Source organism: Muscardinus avellanarius (genome assembly GCF_963383645.1).
Source record: "Muscardinus avellanarius genome assembly, chromosome: 19".
NCBI lineage: Eukaryota > Metazoa > Chordata > Mammalia > Rodentia > Gliridae > Muscardinus > Muscardinus avellanarius.
This window is the reverse complement of record NC_137805.1, coordinates 13,265,998-13,283,831: the sequence shown is the minus strand read 5'-3', so window position 1 is coordinate 13,283,831 and position 17,834 is coordinate 13,265,998. Positions and strand designations below refer to the sequence as shown.

The 17,834-nt window shown below is 56.0% G+C and overlaps 1 protein-coding gene across 8 annotated transcripts; it reads left to right on the top strand.

Moving 5' to 3' along the window:
* Window positions 1-3,740: 3,740 nt before the first annotated feature.
* SMOX (spermine oxidase) lies at window positions 3,741-16,653 on the top strand (the record flags this gene model as incomplete). 8 transcript variants are annotated; one of them, XM_080716740.1, is made up of 7 exons in its annotated part: window positions 3,741-3,948; window positions 6,980-7,206; window positions 11,787-11,960; window positions 12,068-12,304; window positions 12,713-12,827; window positions 14,172-14,332; window positions 16,516-16,653. In XM_080716740.1, 7 exons carry the CDS (start codon window positions 3,741-3,743, stop codon window positions 16,651-16,653), a joined length of 1,260 nt encoding a protein of 419 aa, XP_080572866.1. The 8 variants fall into 8 exon arrangements, with proteins under 8 accessions (XP_080572866.1, XP_080572862.1, XP_080572867.1 ...); XM_080716736.1 differs by adding an exon at window positions 15,986-16,075 and having other exon boundaries at window positions 12,068-12,827; XM_080716741.1 differs by lacking the exon at window positions 12,068-12,304 and having other exon boundaries at window positions 12,578-12,827.
* Window positions 16,654-17,834: the final 1,181 nt, after the last annotated feature.

Genomic DNA, 17,834 nt, shown 5'->3' with positions numbered 1-17,834 from the left:
AACTCAGTGAAACCCTGTTTCTATAATAATAAGCCGGGCGTGGTGGCGCACGCTTGTAATCCCAGCGCCTGGGAGGTTGAGACAGGAGGATCGCACAGGTTCGAAGCCAGCCTCAGCTACTTAGTGAGGCTCTCAGCAACTTAGTGAGACCCTGTTTCCAAATAAAGTATAAAATAGGTCTGGGAGGCCGGGCGTGGTGGTGCATGCTTGTAATCCCTGCACTTGGGAGGCAGAAACAGGAGGATCACACAGGTTCGAAGCCAGCCTCGCTGGCTTAAGAGACCCAAATAAAATATAAAATAGGTCTGGGAGTGTAGCCCAGAGGTAGAAGGATTCCATCCCCAGTACCACCAGAAAAGGTTTTATCTCCAGTACCACCAAAAAAAAAAAAAAAAAAAAAAGGTAGCCTTGAGTGTAGAAAAGCCCCTGGATTCCACTCCCAGTACCACCAACAAATAAATAAATATTAAAGACTGAAAAACAGGGCTGGGGGTGTAACTTGGAGGTACAAAGCCCCTGGGTTCTGTCCCGATTACCGCAAAAAGAAAACATTGATGCAAACCAACAGAAACAAGTTGCTTCTGCCTCCTCCTGCTGGAGACAGTAGAGCCCCAGGGTCCTCTTGGCAGCGCACAGCAGGTGTTCCTGGGTGCCTTCTCTTCCTTCCAGGGGCCTCAGGGGTGTTGGCTCTGGCTGGAGGGGCCGCAGGTCATCTGGCCTGATGTGTGTGGTTCCTTAGACAGAGCCCAGGGCAGGTCAGGACTGTGGGGTTAGGTGAGGGTCAGGGCCGAGGCCCCCACTCACGCGATAGCCCCTGAATTCAGGGTCTTTGCTACCAGTGGGGGAGCGGTCTCGTTGACAGGGAGGCCCCCCTGCACGCCCCGCCATCCACTCCAGAACCCGCTCCAAGCTTGGTCTACTTAGACTCTAGCTACCGAACCTGACAAGTTGGTTTCTTGCGTGAGCCCCTAAAATGCTGAGTCTTGTGCCGGCTGCCATGGCCTGGTTGGACTGCCCACCGCCTAGCCAGGCCCAGGGCTCGCCTCCTGGGGAGCCCTTCCGGTACAGGCCTTTCTCCTCTCCAGTGCCCTGGATTTCAGAGGCTGTCCCCCAGGAAGCCTGGTTGGCTCTGTGATAAGCAGACCCCAGTTAAATCCCTGTTACACCCCGGGCCCCACAGCAGCTCTCCAGGATGAGCACCATTCACCCCGGAGTTTGGGGTGGCCTGGGGGAGGGCAGGGTGGCTGCAGCCTCTTCGGTGCGCTGCCCGGCTGCAGGTGGCGTCACCGCGGCCCCCGCAGCACAGCACGCCGCGCTGCAGACCTGACGCAGCGTCGCTCGGCTGGCAGACATCCGGCAGCATCATCCCTGACCTGCCGCCCGCCGGCGTGCAGGCGGCCACATCCTCGCCTCTAAATTTAGTCCGCAGGAAGGAGAACCCGGGGGAGGGCAGGGTAGGTAAGGGAGGGGGGACTCCAGAGAACTAGCCCTGACCGGGTGCGCCAGAGGGAGGGGCAGCCAGTATTTCTGCAGGGGAGGGCAGAGGGGGAGGGAGGAGGCCCCTCAGCGCAGGCGAATAGCCCTGCCTCCTGAAAGTGGAGACTGGTGAGGGGTTCCGGGCCTCGGGCGCCACCTTCCGGCCTCTCGGGGACCTGTTCTGCCCCAGGGGGCTGGGCTGGGTTTGGAGGGCGAGCAGGCTGAGGCCCATCCCGGTCCTGGCCCAGGCATCACGTGGCAGGTGGCAGAGACAGAAGGAGCAGCTTTTCAGCCTTATCCTTTTGCTCAGGACCCTCTGTTAAAACCTGTATCGAATGGGGGTTAGAAAACACCTTTGCAGGTAGAATGGCGATCTCAGTGGTCAGTCGGTGGGATGTGCAGAGGAGCGAGTCCGCGGTCGCGATGGATGGGAAGGCGGTGCCAGGGCATTGAGATAGACCGACACACGCACCGTGCGTTGCGCAGATCCTCCGCGTGCGACCAGCGAGCTTTATGTGTTAATGGTTATGGAGGCACAGACCAAGACGCACGTTCCCTCCACACGGGAAGCTCCCCCGGACCCTTCCCAGTGGCTCCCCTCCTCACAGCCCCTCCTGACTTGTCTTCACAGAAGACAGTTCTCTGAATTTGGATGAATGGAGTCAGACAGGATGCGCCCTATGCTGCTTGCTCAGTGCCCTGCCTTTGAGGTCCACATACGATGTTGCTACGTGTTTCAGATAGTTTAGCTGTTTATTGCTGAAGAGTCTTCCATTGGGTTAATATACTGCATATAGTGCAATACACTTACTTGTCCTCCCAGTGATAGACCTTTGGATTGTTTCTGGGTTTTTGTTATTTAAAATAAAGCTGCTAGGAACATTCTGTTTGAACACACGCTGCTTCTCTGGGGCGTATTAGGAGTGCGTTGCTGTGTGCTGGGAATGGCATGCTCAGCGCTTAGGTGAGGGTGGACATTTTTATTTGCCCCCTGGTTGCTGCCTGGTCGCGTCCCTCCACCTGCATTAATTCTCCTGGTCCATCTTGGGCACTGTTAGATTCTACAGCCCCTGCTGCTCAAAGCTCAGAAGAGGTAACTGGGGTCGAATTTGTGTGGGTCAGGGAGGGGACAGGATCAGAGCTGGGCGGCCCCTCAGGATGGCCCCCAGGACCTCCAGACCCTCTTGAGCATCCCGGGTGTAGAGAGGCAGCGTCCTCCTGCTCTGGGGCCAGGTTCAGGCGCCGCTTGGCCTCCCGGCATCAGCTGCCCTCGCCTGGCGTCTCTGAGCAAGCTGGTGTAGTGTAACTGTCAATTTTATGTCTGGCCTCTGGTGCCACGGGGCCTCATGGTCCTCCGTTTCCTGGGATCCTCACTGGTTTGTGGTGACCGAGGGGCTGGGTGCCGGGGGAAAATAACCTACCCAGAATAGCAGAGGCTGTTGGGTACCAGCCTCGTGGCAGTTTGGGGGGGGTGAGTGGTAGACTTTGTCCTCCCCACCAAATTGCCGCCTCATTGAGGCTGTGGAAGACCCACAGAAAGCCAGAGAGGAGAGAAGGGGCAAGGGAGAGAGCGCGCGCCAGGGAAGAGTCTGCAAGAGAGGGAGTGCAGTGCCCAGCACTGTGTGTGCAGACATCCCGGGCTTAGTGAGAGCATCCTGGGGGCCCCACCAGTTTCCTTGGGTCTGTGTGAGTATCCTGGGGTCGGTGTCAACGTCCTGGGTCTGTGTGAGTGGGGTCCATGTGAGAATTCTGGATTCTGTGTGAGTATTCTTGGGCCTGTGTGAACACCCCAGGGCTGTTATGAACATCCGAGGGTCTGTGTGAGCCTCCTAGGGTCTGTGTGGGCATCCTGGGGTTGCACACACTGGACCACAACAGTCATGCTGGGCCAGCTAGCTCAGGGTCAGCAGCATCGGGGTCACGTCTTCTGGATTTGGCCTTCTTGGTCACTGCCGGCTTGCGCTTTGGGATGTGGGCAGGGAGGAGGCATGACTTGGGGGTGGGAATTGATGGCCAGGGACATAGGATGGACTCCATCTCCCGCCTGCTGGTGGGCGTCCCAGGTGCATCCCTCCCGTTCTTTCCGTATCCCTCCCTTCCTCCTGTCTTCCCTTCACTTGCCTCTTCCTCCCTCCTTCCCTGCATCCTTTAGAGGTAGCTCATGTGGTCCAGATCTGGAATCATCCTGCAGGGCAGAGTGTGCCGAGCCGCTGCCCGTGACACCCGCCTTCCCCGCAGGTTCCTAGGAGGTGAGTGCGGACGGCATGCAAAGTTGTGAATCCAGCGGCGACAGTGCAGATGACCCTCTCAGTCGTGGCTTGCGGAGAAGGGGACAGCCTCGCGTGGTGGTGATCGGCGCCGGCTTGGCTGGCCTGGCTGCGGCCAAAGCGCTTTTGGAACAGGGCTTCACAGATGTCTCTGTGCTCGAGGCTTCTAGTCGCATCGGAGGCCGCGTGCAGAGCGTGAGACTCGGTAAGCCTCGCGCGGCCCAGCGCCCCCAGGGCCCCTCGGGTCCCCTACCCTGACCCTGTCTGAGGTCTCATCATTGTAGCTCTTTTCCTGGGGTGCATGTACCTTCGTGCAATCCATCTCAGTATTTTCCAGAAGCTTCCTTTGCTCCTCGCAGGACTACCACTGAGGGGGGAATGGTGGGGTTTTGACCTCTATTTTTGGAGAATGCTGGCTTGGTGCGTGAACTGGGGTGGGTGAGCGGTATTTAGGAGAATAGGAATACCCAGCAGCAAGCTTTCTTGTCAGCAGTGGGCAGGTTCTATATCACGAGGGGGGGAATTCTACAGGTTCCTATTAACTTAAGTGTGAATTACCATATCACGAGTGAGATTTAGCTCTCAGGAAATAGGAGGTCAGGTTAGCAGAGGTGGGGGGACTTGGGGCTTCCTTGTGGGTGATGTGCAGGTCTTGGGACTGTCGGTGAAGATCTGCTCAGGGTACAGATAATGAGGACCCCGGAGAAAGTAGCCAGGTAAGAGGCTTGCCCTGGGGTGTGAAGATTTTGCCAGAATCTTAGAAAGTACCTAAAATGTGTCTGAGACAGGGCTTCCCAGCTGTCCTGGGGTCTGACCAGTGAGGGCTTTCCTATTGGGACCCTGAAAGTGACCCAGTGCGACCACAGGGTGGCCTGAACTGTGTGGGTTACATGGGTGTGTTTGACATATTTTCCAGAAGCTTCCTTTGGAAGGAAGCCCCGTGTCTGTTCCCACCCTGGCCAGCAAGTGGCACCCACGTGCTCGCTTGCTCGAGGGTGGGCGGTCAGGCCGGGCACCAGCAGAGGCTGAGGACCCACAGGCACCAGGGGCCATTCTCTGTCTTGGTGTGCAAACGCTGATCGCCTTAAGAGTCCTCCCCTAGCACGGTGTCAGGAAGTTCTGTCCCTCCTCCCCTGGCACACACTGGCGTGTCTGCTGGCAGCTTGGATGACAGGGCCAGCCAAGTCTTCATAAACCCAGTACAGCCCACAGGAGCCCTGGGACTCTGCTGACACCTCACCAGCTGGCTGGATGCCTCGGGAAGGGCACTTCTATTTATGATTCTCTAGTCTTGAGGAGGTGTTCAGTATCTGCCATAGAGACAGGGGGAGGCAAGATGCATGGCCCGGTCGTGGAGGTGGCTGACAGCTGAGACACATCGCCCTAGATGGTCCTCGTTATTTGCAACCAGACATCGGATTTTGAGCTTACCCACTAGCAGGCCCCCAGTCCTCTCCTAAACCCAAGTCCTGTTGCCCTAGGGCTCGCTGTCCATGAGGTCAGCACGGAGGTGGTGTCAGCACCCTCTGGGTGCCTGATCCTCTTTGGCGAGATGGGCGGAGGGATGGGACGTGGCAGGAGAGGGCAGGAGCTGTGTCCCAGCCAGATGGGGCTTCCTAGAGATGGGTGTGATGCTGACCTGGCTCCTGGCTTTGCACTGCCCACCTCGTCCTTCTGCTGAGTATCTGAGGCAGGAAGGCTCTGTCAGGCTGTCCATGGTGCGTGACTTGGAGCTCCATTGGTTTAGGTCCCTCCTGAGAGTGATGGTTCCTTTCCTTTCCTATGGCGAGCTTGTCACTTGGGGGAGCCCAGGCCTGGGGCTGTAGAGGAGGGCTAGTCATTGAATGCCGCTCTTGGCCACTGGCGCCCCCTGCGGGCAAGGCGTTGGGCTTTCAGCATTTCATGCCTTTTCTTGGCTAAAGGGGGCTGTGCATTCTTGCCTCTTCCAGAGACAGCAGGACATTCTGTGTTATTAGTTATGGCATGAGGTTGTATTTTTTTTTCTTGTTTTTGGCACATGCCCATATACAGGGCTATTTTTAGTAACTGGTAAGTTAATTAGAAGCAGCCCAGGAGAGGGAATGAAATAGAGGAGTGCATGCCCAGTTTGTGGGGTGCAGGCTAATGCTGCTGTTAGGATGTATTGGATAGCTATTGCTGCATAACAAACCGACCCCAGTGGCTTAAAACAAAATTGTTTCATCTGCTCAAAATCTTCGGGCCAGAAATGTGGGAAGGACTCAGGTAAGTGTGTCTTCTGCCGCTCCTGCCTCAGCCATCCCTCTATGGCCACATTTGGCTTACTAATATCCCTTTCACCACATTCTTCTAGTCAAAGCAAGGCGCAAGTCCAGCCCAGATTCCAGGGGTGGAGAGCAGGAGGACTCCACCTCTCAATGGGAGGACTGGCAGGGTCACGTCGCCGAGGGGCGTGTGTATGGGGATAGGATGAGTTATTATGACCATCTTGGCGAGAAATTTACCACGCGCATCTTGAACCAGGCTTGTGAGAAAACACCAAACATGTTTCCATCTAGTCTCCTTGAGTTACTTCATTGTCTCTGGGGCCAAACATGGAAGGAGACAAATGTGTCACAGCCCTTGCAGCATGAGCAGAGGAAACTGAGGCTCAGGCACAGGCAGCCCCGCGCAGAGGTCTGCTGCCTTAGCTAGGGACGGGGAAGTCACACCAGTGCCCAGGCCTGGCCCACTGGTATCCTGGAGGCCCCATCCCGCCCCAGAAACTCTCGTAAGCATGTACGTTTCCATGGAGATCTGTTGTGGACTGGCCTGGGGAGGAATAGTCCAAACCGGAATGCTGGCCCTCCCTCTGCTACCCTAGACGCATGTCGGAAGAGGCCATTTTCTAGGGAAGGCTTAGAATCTGGGGCTTTGGGGCTGTTGGGGAGTTGAGATAAGGGCGGCTGAGGATCCTGGTGTTTCTCTGGGACGGCTGCACCCCAGCTGCCCACAGTATTACTCCTGTTGGGGAGGCACCTGGAGGAAGAAGGTCTGGCGTCTGGTGTTATCTTGGGCAAGGTGAGACTGAAGAGCGGAGCTTTGGAGAGCTCCATCCCAGAGTCTCTCACTGGGGCAGAGTTCACTGGGGCAGAACCTTCTAACCCCGTCCTGCCCCGCCGTGTGTGGGGACCCTCTTGGGGGGAAGGAGGAGGCAGTGTTCTGGCCTTCCCTGAGGAAGCCCGGCCCCTCTAAGGGCCTGTCGTTGTCACCATCAGGACACGCCACCTTTGAGCTGGGAGCCACCTGGATCCATGGCTCCCACGGGAATCCCGTCTACCATCTAGCAGAAGCCAATGGCCTCCTGGAAGAGACAACCGATGGGGAGCGCAGCGTGGGCCGCATCAGCCTCTACTCCAGGAATGGCGTGGCCTGCTACCTTACCAACCACGGCCGCAGGATCCCCAAGGACGTGGTTGAGGAATTCAGCGATTTATACAACGAGGTGAGGGCGGGCAGGAGCCGAGCACACATGTTAGGGCGTGGGAGCCTCCAGGGTCTTCTGTGATCCTGGTTGTGTCTTTGCACACTCTGATCCCATGTGTGGAAAAGCAGGACAGTTTGAGGATAAGACGAAAACGAGCGGTGAGATTCTAGGCAAGACGACATCATCATCATCATCATCATCATCATCATCATCATCACCGTGTGTGTGTGTGTGTGTGTGTGTGTGTGTGTGTGTGTGTGTGTGTTACCGGAGATGGAATCCAGAGGCATTCTACCTCTGAGCTACACCCCAGCCCTAATTTTATTCTTTATTTTGAAACAGGGTCTCGCTGAGTTGCAAAGGGCCTCACTAAGTAGCTGAGGCTGTCCGTGAACCGCGATCCTCCTGTCTCAGCCTCAGAATGCTGGGATTACAAGCGTGCGCCACCACGCCCGGCTAAGCAAGACATTATTGATAGGTATGATGTCATATTCTCCAAAAAGGTGTTAAACATCTTTTGTTAGACTTATTGGTAGATACTTGGGTGTATTGATTGTTACTGTTGTGGTTGTTTGGGATATTCTTGTAAATAATAGTTTTCTTAAAACTTTATTTTCAGCCAGGTGTGGTGGTTCATGCTTGTAATCCCAGTACTTGGGAAGCTGAGACAGGAGGATCACAGGTTTGAAGACAGCCTCAGCAACTTAGATCCTTAGAAACATATTGAGACTCTGTTTCCTAAGGAAAAAAAAGAATAGGTCTAAGGGTATAGCCCAGAGGTAGAAGGCCTCTGGGTTCCAACCCCAGTAACACAAAAAAACCCAAAAAACACTTTATCTTCTAATTGTTGCTGGCATATAGCAATAGAACTGACTTCTGTATTTTGATTTTAACTCTCTTGCTGAGTTATTTTGGCTCTAATAATGTAGTTATAAATATGTTAATCTATATTCTCTATTAGTATTTTCATTTATATTCTAGTAATATTTTGAAATTTTATGAATATAATCCTATGTGAAAAATGAGAATTTTGTCTTTTTCCTTTTTAATCCTAGACCAGCACTGTCCAATAGAACTCTTTGCAGTACTGGAGATGTTTCAGACCTGCACTCTCCAGCGCAATAGTCACTAGCCACTTGTGGCTTTTGGGCACTTGGCACGTGGCTAGCCTGGCGGTGCTAAACACTGAGTTTGAGTTGCTGCGGGTGTCTTGTGACCACGTGCTGTTGGGTGCATAGCCTCAGACTTCTTACCTTACTCCACGGGTTAGTATCTCAAGCCCATGGTAGATAGAAGTAGCAATGGTATACATCCTTGAAGTAGTCAGGTTTTGAAAAAACTGTTAATGTTTTTAGTATCTTTCAGTGGGGCTGTGAACTGCACTGAACAAGCAAGGTCATGTGTGTAGACCTTGCTTTCTATAGCCCGTCATTTGAAATATCCTGACCTTCGCTCCAGGTCAGTAAACGGGCCAGCAGGCACCTTGGACATGCGCTTGTCTCTCACTGTGGCCGTCCCCGCTCCGTAGAGCACGGGCGCGCTCAGCGTTTCATGTGTGTGCCCTGGCACGGGACGTCGAGCGCAGTTCCGTGGGGTTACGCGTTTTCACACAGCTGCGGAGGTTGAGTCGTTCAGGACCAAGTAAGGACTAGCTAGCATTTTTCAAAGTAGACTTTCCTGGTCAACACCATCTTGAGAGTGCTCTCAGCATGGATTCTTCTTGAGAAAGACTTTTCAGTGGACATGACTTGTTCGTGTGTGTGTATGTGTGTGTGTGTGTGTGTGTTACTGGGGATTGGACCCAGGGATTTGGGCATGCCAGGCAAGTGCTTTACCACTGAGTTACACCCCAGTCCTTATTCCTTTAAATGTCCTTAAAAGTAGGTCATGAGCCAGGCACACTGCTGCTCACTATACTCCTAGTGCTTGGGAGGCAGAGACAGGAGGATCGCAGGTTCAGGGACAGCCTCAGCCACCTAGCAAGCCTTTCAGCCACCTAGCGAGCTCTGTTTCACAATAAAATATAAAATAGGGCTGGGGTGTAGCTCAGAGGTGGAAGCCCCTGGGCTCAGTCCCTGGTACTTCCCTTCCCTTCACACAAAGTAGATCACCATCAACTTCTTTTCTTCTAGATGGTTTGATTTCTGGAAACCCAAAGTGTGAGTTGTAGAGTAGTGTGGATGCCCGGGGTTCTCATCAGTGGTGCTTTGGGTCTGAGGGATGCAGTGTCAACACGAGGTTAGGATTTCCATCTGGGGCTCTTTTTGTAGAACCCAGAGGCATTCTGCCTCTGAGCTACACCCCAGCCCTATTTTATGTTTACTTTGAAACAGGGTCTCACTGAGGCTGGCCTCGGATCTGTGGTCCTCTGTCCCGCCTCCCCAGTACTGGGCTTATAGGCAGGGCCACCACGCTGGCTCTGTGGTGCTCCCAGCCAGTGCGGCCATTCTGAGGTGGTGTGCTCTCAGCCTGGAAGCCCTGCTGGAGGGTGGCGTGGGATAAATATGCGGGCCCCAAAGATGATGACCTTGGAGGGCCATTCATTTGAATGCATTATGGTTTTAAAGCAAGTCAGTGGATTTGTACAGTGGCATCATATTGAGCTTGGTCTCTGGAGGAAGACTATCTTGCTTTGAATAACAGGTCTATCATTTATCAGCTTTGTAATCTGGAGCAAGTTTTTGAGCCCCTCTGAGCCTTTTCTTGTCTGTAAAAAGGACGTGGTTGTACCTTCTTCACAGTGTCATGAGGATTAAGTGAGATCCAGATGAAAGGTGCTTAATAAGAATTGGGGTTGTAGCTGGGCTTGGTGGCGTGCCTTTGTAATCCTAGTATTTGTGAGGCTGAGACAGGAGGATCACAGGTTCAAGGCCAGCCTCAGCCACCTAGTGAGACCCTTAGTAACTTAGCAAGGTACTGTTTCAAAATAAAAAAGGGCTGGGGTGGGTTCAATCCCTAGTACCAAAAAGGAAAAGAAAAGAAAAAAATGGGTCACCAGTCTGGCCCATTTTCCTCTCTCTCGCTTTAGGAAAATGTTATGTAACCCGGGGAGGGGACCGTACCCAGATGGCAGCTCGGTTCAGTGGAGAAGGTCCTAGCTGGTGATGGACGCACAGACTTCCTTGCTGGGCCCGCATTTGTTACGCCTGCGCCCGGGCGGATTGGCTCCTGGTCAGCGTGAGCTGAGGACTGGCCCATGCTGCTCATCGCTCCAGGAAAGCCCTGGGGGAGCCTGCTCCTTGGCAGGGCTCCCGCCTGAGGAATTTGCTGAGGGCTCCAGTTACGGCCCAACACCCAGCATCTTGTGACTGTGGGGAGGGCAGAGGAACAATTTAACTCATTTTCTTGTGTGTAATTTGCACTTCAGAGACGAGTTTAATTCCTGTTTCCATCACATGCGGAGGTTGCTCCCGTGTGGGAGTGTGGGGGTGGGAGCGGCGGCTTCTTGGCTCTGGGCCTCCCTTCACTGTGACCCAGGGCCTGCCCTGGGTGGGTGGGTTCAGGGCAGACACTGTTCCCACAGATGCCCTGACCCAATCCGCACTCACCTCGGGAAGGGCTGTACCTCCCTGTGCTCAGCCCGAGGCCCAGACACCTTGCCGGGACCCCCGGTCTCTTGGCGGCTCCCTTGGGTGACACAGCCCGTGCTGAGTTTGCCCAGTGCATCCCTGCTCGACTCTACGTGCTGTTCCGTCTGCTGACACACTTGGGTTTTCCTCCCCTCTGCCAGCCTGGCTGCCTCCCCACTGCCTAGGGTGGTCTGGGTTGATCCTGCGGCCCGTGGGCTCTTTCCTACCACGGCGCATCCTGGAGAAAGAGTGGCATGGAATCCGTCCTCCGGAGTGCAGGCGGGGCTGAGGACACCGTTTCTCTGGCTCACTATTATACCTATGTCTAGCAGGAAGCCCAGTAAACGTGGGTGGGTCAGGCTGGGGCCTGCCCCCGGCGTGCCTTGCCCTTTCCTGGGAGACCCTCCCAGCATTTGGTAGGGGTCGTAGTCCTTCCAGGCAAGCAGGGGGGGCAGAAGGACAGAAGGACTCTCTCCCACGGACTGGCTGTTGATGAGCTGTGGGCTGGAGTTCTTGCAAGATGATTTCTAGCCCTTGGTGCTCTGGGGCATCGTAGGAGGGTCTCTTCTGCTTTGGGGCCTCCCCTCGGGTTCCCTCTTGTTTACATGCACCTGAGACCCAAGAGGAAGGAGCACTTTGTGTGTCCCTGATCTCAGGGCCCCTTTGCTGCCCTCCCCCCAGCCCTGGCCCAGTCACAGCTCCAGATGCTCCACTGGGAGGGTGGGGGGCAGGGAAAGGGAAGGCAAACTGGAGGCCAGGCAGCCCCGGGCAGGGACTCTGAGGGGGCAGTTTCGTTCCCCCAGATTGTACAGGCACCAGGTAGTTTGTTTGTTCTAGGCAGTTGGGCCTGGGGACCCACCCCACTCTCGCAGGCCGAGGTGGACGGAGGCTGGCTGCCCAGGACAGCCTCCCCTTCCTAGCTGGCGGTACTTCTGGCCCCTGGCGCGGCACCTCTGGGCGATCCCTGGGAGGCAGGACTTTCGGAGCAGTGAGGGAGTGTGCGTCCCGTTTCCTGGGTCTCTCTGGCAGGTCTATAACTTGACCCAGGAGTTCTTCCAGCATGGTAAACCAGTCAATGCTGAGAGTCAAAACAGTGTCGGGGTGTTCACCCGGGAGGAGGTGCGGAATCGCATCAGGAATGACCCTGACGACCCGGAGGCCACCAAGCGCCTGAAGCTTGCCATGATCCAGCAGTACCTGAAGGTATGGCGGCGGTGGCGAAACCGGGCAGTGTGAAGACCGAGGGGAGCGTGGTGGGAGGGCTCGCTGCTCCTGCCGGGCTCACCTGGCTTCTCTCTGGGCCCCCTCAGGTGGAGAGCTGTGAAAGCAGCTCACACAGCATGGACGAGGTGTCGCTGAGCGCCTTCGGGGAGTGGACGGAGATCCCCGGCGCCCACCACATCATCCCCTCGGGCTTCATGCGGGTTGTGGAGCTGCTGGCGGAGGGCATCCCCGCCCACGTCATCCAGCTGGGGAAGCCCGTCCGCTGCATTCACTGGGACCAGGCCTCAGCCCGCCCCCGGGGCCCCGAGATCGAGCCCCGGGACGAGGGCCACCACAATCACGACGCCGGGGAGGGCGGCCGGAGCGGAGAGGGCCCCCCGGGGGGCAGGTGGGGCGAGGACGAGCAGTGGCCGGTGGTGGTGGAGTGCGAGGACTGCGAGGTGATCCCTGCGGACCACGTGATTGTCACCGTGTCGCTGGGTGTGCTCAAGAGGCAGTACACGAGCTTCTTCCGGCCAGGCCTGCCGGCGGAGAAGGTAGCCGCCATCCACCGCCTGGGCATCGGCACCACCGACAAGATCTTCCTTGAATTCGAGGAGCCCTTCTGGGGCCCCGAGTGCAATAGCTTGCGGTTCGTGTGGGAGGACGAGGCAGAGAGCTGCACCCTCACCTACCCGCCCGAGCTGTGGTACCGCAAGATCTGCGGCTTCGACGTCCTCTACCCGCCCGAGCGCTACGGCCATGTGCTGAGCGGCTGGATCTGCGGGGAGGAGGCCCTCGTCATGGAAAGATGCGACGACGAGGCGGTGGCCGAGATCTGCACGGAGATGCTGCGTCAGTTCACAGGTGCGCCCGGCCCTTCTCCTGCCGCCGTTCTCGGTGGGGCCCCGGGCAGCTCTCCCCTCCCCAGATCACGAAAGCCAGACGGCTGTGCCCACCGGGAGAGCCCGCAGGGCACCACGCTCAGGCTCCGCCTCCTAAATTGCTGATGCTGTTCCAGCTTGGAGCTTGAAACACCCAAAATAATGCACTCTGTGTTCTTTCCTTTCTAAGGGCTGATGGCAAAGAACTTGGACACCTCTGCCAACTGCCCGCTTCCGAGGCAGGCTTGCTAGGAATTGCATTTGTGTTTTCTACTCTGAGCCTTTTAGCTGAATGTATTCCAGGAGAACTTCATAGGGACAGACTCTTCACTCTAGAAGGGGCACAAACGGGCACGGTGGCACACACTTGTAACTCCAGTAATCGAGGTTCACGGCCAGCCTCAGCTACTTAGTGAGGCCCTCTGCAACTTAGTGAGAGCGATTTTTATTTTATTTTTTTGCAGTACCAGGGATGGAACCCAGGGGCGTTCTACCTTCAAATGACACCCCCAGCCCTATTTTTTGTTCTTTATTTTGAAACAGGGTCTCGAGTTGCAGAGGGCCTCACTAAATAGCTGAGGCTGTCCGTGAACCTTGATCCTTCTGTCTTAGCCTCCTGAATGCTGGGATTACAAGCGTGCGCCACCACACCTGGCTGTAAGACCCTATTTCAAAATAAAGAATAAAAAATAGAGCTTGGGGTGTAGCTCAGAGGTATAATGCCCCTGGGTTTAATCCCAGCATCATACACAAATAAAGGAAACGTGGTTTTAATTTTTATTTTTTTTTTTTGGTGGTACTGGGGATTGAATTCAGGGGCCTTCTATCTCTGGGCTACACTCCCAGACCTATTTTATATTTTATTTGGAAACAGGGTCTCTTAAGCCAGTGGAGGCTGGCTTCGAACCTACACGATCCTCCTGTCTCCGCCTCCCAAGTGCAGGGATTACAAGTGTGCGCCACTACACCTGGCTGGAAACGTGGTTTTCTGCAATTTTTTTTCTTTTTTTTCAGGGCTGGGGATCGAACCCAGGCCTCTTGAATGATAAGTAGGCCCTCCTCCATTGGGCCACATTCCCCAGCGCCTGTAATTACTTTTAAGATAGGAAAATTAAATCCCTGAGAGACGATTGCTTTGCTGGGATGACCAGGAGGTGATGGGTGGGGAGCCACTGGAAGCCCGGCCTCCCGCTTCCCTCACATGCCCGCCCCCTGCAGCTCAGACTTCCTGGAGCCTGGAGGTGGTGGAGTCATCCATGTTGGGATGTTTTCTGCAAACAACCATGTCTTACCTTCCTTCCCCTTGGTTCCTCTGACTCCCCAACAGGGAACCCCAACATTCCCAAGCCTCGGCGAATCCTGCGCTCATCCTGGGGCAGCAACCCCTACTTCAGAGGCTCCTACTCGTACACGCAGGTGGGCTCGAGCGGCGCGGATGTGGAGAAGCTGGCCAAGCCCCTGCCCTACACGGAGAGCTCCAAGATGGCGGTGAGTGGGGCCTGGAGGAGCTGCCCGAGGGGAGGGGATGCTGCGTCCGGTGGGGGTGAGGAGGGCCCGGGTCGTGCCTCGGGGCACGCTAAGGTGCGGCAGTGATGGAGTAGCTTCTGTAACGAGAGACAGTAACACAAGGCACTTACTATCTGGAGGAAAACAAGTGAAATCAAACTGAGAATGTAAATGTTTTCTCAAGATTGTGGAGACCGAGCCGTCTTCTCCCGCGTCGGCCAATATGTTGGCTAATATGGTAGCCACTGGCCACGTTGAGCAGAAGTCGATTAGCACTGAAGGAGGTTAAAAATTCAGCTCCTTGGTTGTACTTGTCACGTTTCAGGTTCAGTAATCACACGGGCGGCACCAGTTCGATGTTTTCTCAGTGTTTTACACAATAAAATTGAGTGTTGCCCTCCCCCAGATTATGTCATCTGTACACTACAAAGCAGTGAATCTAAGCGAAAGATGTATTTTGGCTCCATAACTGGATTCTGAGTTTTCCCAACCAAGTGTACACATACAATAAATGTCAGAACCTAACAGGACTATATTTCAGTCAATTCTTTGGAGTAATTGGTGAAGGAGATTTTAGTCCACCAATGTGCACCGTCTGCCTGGCTATGCTCAGAGGAAGAAAGAAGAGTTTCTTTCTTCAGAAGTCTTTCTCCAGAGAGGCCCTGGCCGCCACCACAGCCCTTTGTAGGAAGCAGACCCTCGCCCCCCTCAGGACCAGTGCATGTCACGGGACTGAGCAGAGCAGTTCAGAAGTGTGCCTCCATCACGGGACAAGATCTGGAGGCAGGTGTCAGGACAGCGTCCTGAGTGCCCAGCTCCTGCCTTCAGGGCCACCTGTGGCCCAGGAGGGCTGAAGAGGCTCTGGCTCTCGCTTCTGCGTCTTGGGCTGGAAGGAGGAGGAAGGGCAGATATCTGGGCAGAAAAGGAGAGCCCGCAGAGCTGAGACAGCTCTCCAGGCAGCGGTGCATCTCGCTGGCCGAGCTTGGCCACATGGCCACGCTGCTGATGTCATGGCCGGGCCACATTGCTTTTATTTTGGATGACGCTGGGCCCAGCTGAAAGCTAGGGCCGTGTTGCTGAGGGGACAGGAGTACAGGTGGAGTCGGGAGCAGCTGCCGCATCCACGCGGCCACAGCCACCCCCTTCCCGTTTCGCCGCCTCCGTGGTTCCTTGTTGGTTGTGCTGCCTCGCCTGGGACCTTGCTAGAAAAGCACCTTCTCAGTCCCCCCAGACCTGCTGGATTAAACACTCTGCATTCCAGCAGCACCCAGAGCTGGTGCCCCGGCTCGCAGTTTCAGAGGCGCCGGGACGAGGCCCATGCGCAGGCCAGAGCTTGAGCTTTGCCTGACCTCAGCAGGACAGCCTGATTCCCCAGGTCAGGCCCGGCTCTGCCGCAGATGCCCTGCCCGCAGCGTGCCGCACCCTCGCCACTTTCCCTCTGTCTGGATGCTTTTTGCCTGTCTATTCACCGGCATCCTCTGACAGCCAGCCCAAAGGTCCCGCCCCTGGGAGTCTTTGTGGGATCCCCAGATCCTGGGCCTCTTTTCTGGTCTTCAACACCTCCCCCCAAAACACCCATCACGTCACATATGACGCTGTTTGGTAACTGGGTTTCGTGTCTGGCTTCCCCACCAGCATGGAAGCTCCACAAAGCAGCAGCCTGGTCACCTTTTATCATCCAAGGGCCCAGAACAGTCCCTGGACTCTATCAGGGGCTCCAGAAAGGTTTGTTAAATTACTGCCTAACTCTGTCAAGGGCTTATGTTCTTCCAGGTTCTCAGTGCTTAGATTCTATGACTCCACTTAATTCTTACACACCCTCAGGAGTCGGTGGTATAAACCCATCTGGCAGACGAGACATTCAAGGCTTAGGGAGATTAAACCACTTGCCCCAAGTTCCTGACAAGAGGCACGCAGAGCCTTTGGGAGTGCAGAGCCAGGATTTCTAATAGCCTCAGGGCAGAAAGAACTGAGGCCTGGATGTGTGGGGCAGATGCAGGGAAGGTGGCAGGTGGGATGGGTACTCCTCATCCTGGAAGCAGCAGTGCCTGCACCTGAGACGCCTGCCCCTCCTCTGGTTCATAGCAGGGACGGGGGTTCTGGGACAGACGCCCTGTGTCCTCTGGCCTCTGCTGCGCCTCCACCCTCACCCTCCCTCCGCCCAGCCCATGCAGGTGCTGTTCTCCGGGGAGGCCACTCACCGCAAGTACTACTCCACCACCCATGGTGCCTTGCTCTCTGGCCAGCGCGAGGCTGCTCGTCTCATTGAGATGTACCGGGACCTCTTCCAGCAGGGGCCCTGAGGGCTGTGCGCCCTGCCCAGCCAGCTCGCTCCTCAGAGAACCACTAACTCGTGACCGCCGGCCCCTGTCCGCCCCCCACCGTGCTCCTAACCCCCAGTCCTCTGTAGATGGATTTTTATCTTTTGTAGAGCTAGACACCCTGGCTAGCTTGGGACTGGCCCTGTAGCATTCCCTTTTCTCCAGGCTGGGTGGTGACCAGGTGGGGCTGGTGACTTACCTCTGTGCTGGGATGCTGCCCTGCCCCCTCCACCCCCACCTGCAGACCTCCCCCCCTTTTATTTCAAGTGCCTTCAATACTTTGCATTTTGGGGTAATAAAAGAGGCGACCCTTCCTGTGCTGCTCCGCTCCTCTCCTCGGGTCCCCTTGACCTCCGGGTATGTTTTCAGTCCCATCTCCTTTGAAGGGGCGGTGGGGGAAGCTGTGTCCCAGAAGGGGGGGGGGCATCTGCATTTACTGGCAGGGGTGGCCCCTCATCCCAGCCTGCGTATGGTTGTGCAGCGAGGTCCCCAGGAGTGCAGGCTCCCTGCCCCGCGAGGCTCCTCCAGGGCGGGCCTGGGTCTGCCTGAGGGTCCGCTGGCAGACTTCTCAGAGCTGGACGGGTGGCAGGCTGCGAGCAAGGTGAGTTCCGGGGAGGGGACCCCAGCTGCGGCTCCCTGCGGGCTCTCGTTGCTCATTTCTAACCTGTCGCTGCCCCAGGGCCCCCGGGCTGGCTTTGGAACCTCGGGATGGTCTGGCCATTTGGCAGGGGGATCCCAGGCTCGCCACCTGCCGCATTCTATGGCCGCCACTTGTCACAGGGGCAGGTTTTCGTCTCTTTGCTGAGTGAAAACATCCGCCCGCACCTCTGTACTCTCCCCCTCCTACAGATGATGATTCTACATCTGCACACCTGCCCGCACACTCACCCACACACCTGCCCGCACACTCACCCACACACCTGCCCGCACACTCATCCACACACCTGCCCGCACACTCACCCACACACCTGCGTGCTCACGACCCACTCACGTACACAGAGCCTCCAGGAACATTTAGTCGTGTCCTCACTCAGATGTCTAGAGACATCTGGATTCTATGGAGTTGAAGGTGGGGTGGTGAGAAGCAGAACCCGGGTGGCCCCTCTCTTCCCGCTCGTGTGAGTGCAGGTCTGGCCCCTCCCCAGGTGTTAGGGCCCGTCCTC